Source organism: Nelumbo lutea, chromosome 7 (genome assembly GCF_056320005.1).
Source record: "Nelumbo lutea isolate HS-2025 chromosome 7, American lotus-T2T, whole genome shotgun sequence".
Classification (NCBI taxonomy): Eukaryota; Viridiplantae; Streptophyta; class Magnoliopsida; order Proteales; family Nelumbonaceae; genus Nelumbo; species Nelumbo lutea.
In genome coordinates, this window is record NC_142690.1 from 17,989,777 (window position 1) to 17,993,234 (window position 3,458).

Genomic DNA, 3,458 nt, shown 5'->3' on the forward strand with positions numbered 1-3,458 from the left:
CTAGAGGCAGGTCGCCAGGTCGGCGCTAGAGGCAGGTTACCAGGTCGGCACCAGAGGCAGGTCGCCAGGTCGGCACCAGAGGCAGGTCGCCAGGTCGGCACTAGAGGCAGGTCACCAGGTCGGCACTAGAGGCAAGTCACCAGGTTGCTAGGTCAACAACAATGCCAGGCCACTAGCTAGGACTTCATCATTTTAAATAAGGCAAGTTGTCGCCTAGGTGGTTCTGAGTGTCACCCAGTTATTCCAAGATGCCATGTGTCATGATGTTAGTGGAGAGCCAAATCTGCCCTCATCAATCAAGGGCTTGCAGCGGCGATTTGCAGCAGCCAAGCGACTACGGTGGAGTCACCGGTTCCGGGTAAAAATCCACAAGATTTGGCATAGCAACCGCCGGCGACCAAGATTTGGCATAGCATCTCCTTGACCAAAGAAGAGAACAACACACCTGTGTTTTCAACCGAAGATTTGTAGCGGCCAACGGCCTTCGTGCACTTGAAGGGGACGACCAAGATTTGCAAAGGCCAACTTCTGGCAAACAGCAACACACTTGCGTTTCCGAACAATCAATCGCCGGTGACCAAGATTTACAGCGGCAACCGGCGAACATAGTGGAAGGATTGCATCGGCCAGCTTGTATTGAAGCTTTCTTGCACCGACAACCACCGCTTGCTCCCAAATCTCTGCGCATTAGTCATCCCCCCCCCCTTTTTTTTTTAATATAGGGGCTTTCTACAACCATCTCTTGTTCTGACTAGCATGTATTGAGCGGCGGAAACCTTTACAACAGCCATTAAGTGATTTTCCGGACACAATTGGTGGTGTTGGTGGAAAATGGGGAGTTGATGGCAGTAGTGGACGCCATCCTTCCTGGCCTCTCGTGTTGTATCTGAAGTCTGAACAGAGTAAGTTCAGACTTATTTTTTAATTTTTCTGTTAGAACGGGCCGACCGTTCGGTTCGAATGATCGGACCGTTCGACCTGATAACCAGACCCATGACCGGTACAATCTCCGGTTTGGTTTTAAAAACCATGCTCATCATCCCTTGCTATCACACCAATGACATATTTTCCATCCGGGTTTCTGCAATGTTATCACTTTTGAAAGGCATGCCTTCGGACTGTAACCCTAATAGAAGTACAAATTAAGTGAAAACAGAAAATAAGTGATAACCCCTACCGTAACTCAGAAATTGCGACTGAAATAAAACCTGTGTGGCTGAAACTCGTGAGGAAGAAGAAATCCTTTGCTACTGTAACTCAGAAATTACGACTGAAACAAATACTGTGGCTGAAACTTGTGTGGAAGAAGAAATCTCTTGCTACTGTAACTTAGAAATTGCGACTGAAACAAATCCTGTGTGGCTGAAACTCATGAGGAAGAAGAAATCCCTTTCTACTGTAACTAGGAGTAGAAGCTTGGTCACAAAGGAGAAATCCCTTATTAGGAGAAACCGAATGCAAGAGAGAAACAAGGTGAGATATAACTCAAGAGGGTTAATAGTGTCCGAATTGTTATTATAAGGGTAGTATGGGGATTAAACAAAATTGTAACAGTGGATTTTGGACGGAATGATAACGAAAAGAGGTCTTTGTCTCACGGTCATAGTATAAGGGGGTGTTTGTCTCAAAACAAAGTACAGGGGGCCTTTGTCACAAACCCCATAATACAGGGGGGGTCTTTGTAATTTACCCAATTAATTTTGATTGTATCAAGGTGAGGTCTCCCCATTTGATTTGATTTTATTGGATGTATTATGGATAGATAATAGGTGTGGGAGGTGAGAGAGACTTGACTCAGGATCTCCTGCCCACGAGAACCCTTCCCACGCCTACCCACAATACACCCCCCCTGAATTGGGAACATCCCCCCTGCATAATACTATGGAGATGATGAAATTTTCTCCATGTGTGGCTAAGATAAATGTGGGCAGGATTCTCGTAAGCACAAGATCCGAGCTCGAGAGACTTTGGCACAATTCCTCCACTACCAAGTGCAGCGGCATCAATTTATTTTTTAAATATTTTATTATTCCTTCTCTTTCAAATATTCCACAGGATAATACTAACTGTGAAGACTTCATATTGGGAAACCAAATCTCCACGTATCCTTTATACCGAATCTCTATGCAACTTGGGAACCTTCTTGCATTCATGTAACAGTATTCCTGGATGTATTTGGAAAATCAATTCCTACTGAAACTCAATCTCCTACTTGTATATATAGGATGTATCTTGCATAATAAAAGAGACTACAGTTTCTTTCATGGTATCAGAGCAAGAAACAGGAGCAAGAGGTCTCTATTCTAAGACCTAGAAATCAGTGGCGGTTGCGACGTAGCTCGGTGCCGGCAGAGTACAGACTGTGCACTCCGGTCTCTAATTTGGCACTTCGCCCGCAGGCAGAGTACATACTGCTCTTCGTCTTCCGTAGTCGTCACTGCGGCGCTCCCAGAAATAGAGTTCCGTTGTTCGTCACTACGGCGCTCCCAGTACAGACTACTCTTCTTCTTTAGCTTGAGCGGTTACCACAGTTCTGTTGTTCGTCTGTTCCAGACCCCAGAGAAACAGAGATCGACGGTTGCGACCGGCAGATTCGAGTTCCGAGCTGAGGCGTTCGCGGATCAAACAAGAACTCTGCACTCAAGCAGAGCTCTTCGGTTCCATTGTTCGTCTGTTCCAGACCCCAGAGAAACAGAGATCGAAGGCTGCGACCGACAGATTCGAGTTCTGAACTGAGACATTCGCAGATCAGACAGGAACTTTGCACTCATGCAGAGCTCTTCGGTTTTATTCTTCTTTAGCCTTCTCTTATATTTCCTCAACAAACGGCTTCGCTTTCACCTCTTCAGTTTCAGCTACAGAAATTGAAACCTCAACCTTCACTGTCTCTTTGTTACTATCGCTTGAGTTTGGGACTTCAGTGTCGCTCTAGTCACCCTTGGGTTTCTCTTTGGGCCAGGCGCGGAGATAGTAGAAGCCTGCCTAGAAAAAAGAGGGCGATTTGAAACCTTGGTTGGTCCTCACTTCTTTACCGAAGGATCGGAACAGTGCGCAACAGTGCGTACCAGCGAATCTGAAGGCATCTCGTTGGTTTCTCCATCATGTCAGGCGAAGGTGAAGACAACAGAAAACGCGTAGGAAAGGACACAATCGTCCGCTCACCGTATTACTTGCATCCGTCCGACAACCCCAGAATGATTCTCTCACCTGTTCAGTTAAAAGGTGAGAACTATGAGGAATGGGCGAGATCCATGGGAAACACCCTCAAAACGAAGAGAAAGCTCGGGTTCATTGACAAAACATTGGATAAACTGACAGATGATTCGACCGATATTGAAGATTGGTGGATGGTGAATTCAATGCTGGTTGCATGGATTTTCAATACAATCGAACCAACCTTGCGAACTACTATATCATATACGGAGAATGTGAAAGACTTGTCGGAGGATCTGCGGTAG

The 3,458-nt window shown here is 46.0% G+C and overlaps 1 protein-coding gene across 1 annotated transcript; it reads left to right on the forward strand.

The window, feature by feature from the left end:
• The first annotated feature begins 3,101 nt into the window (after nt 1-3,101).
• Nucleotides 3,102-3,458, forward strand: LOC148845425 (uncharacterized). The gene has a single exon (XM_088955872.1). It carries the CDS (start codon nt 3,102-3,104, stop codon nt 3,456-3,458), a length of 357 nt encoding a protein of 118 aa, XP_088811998.1.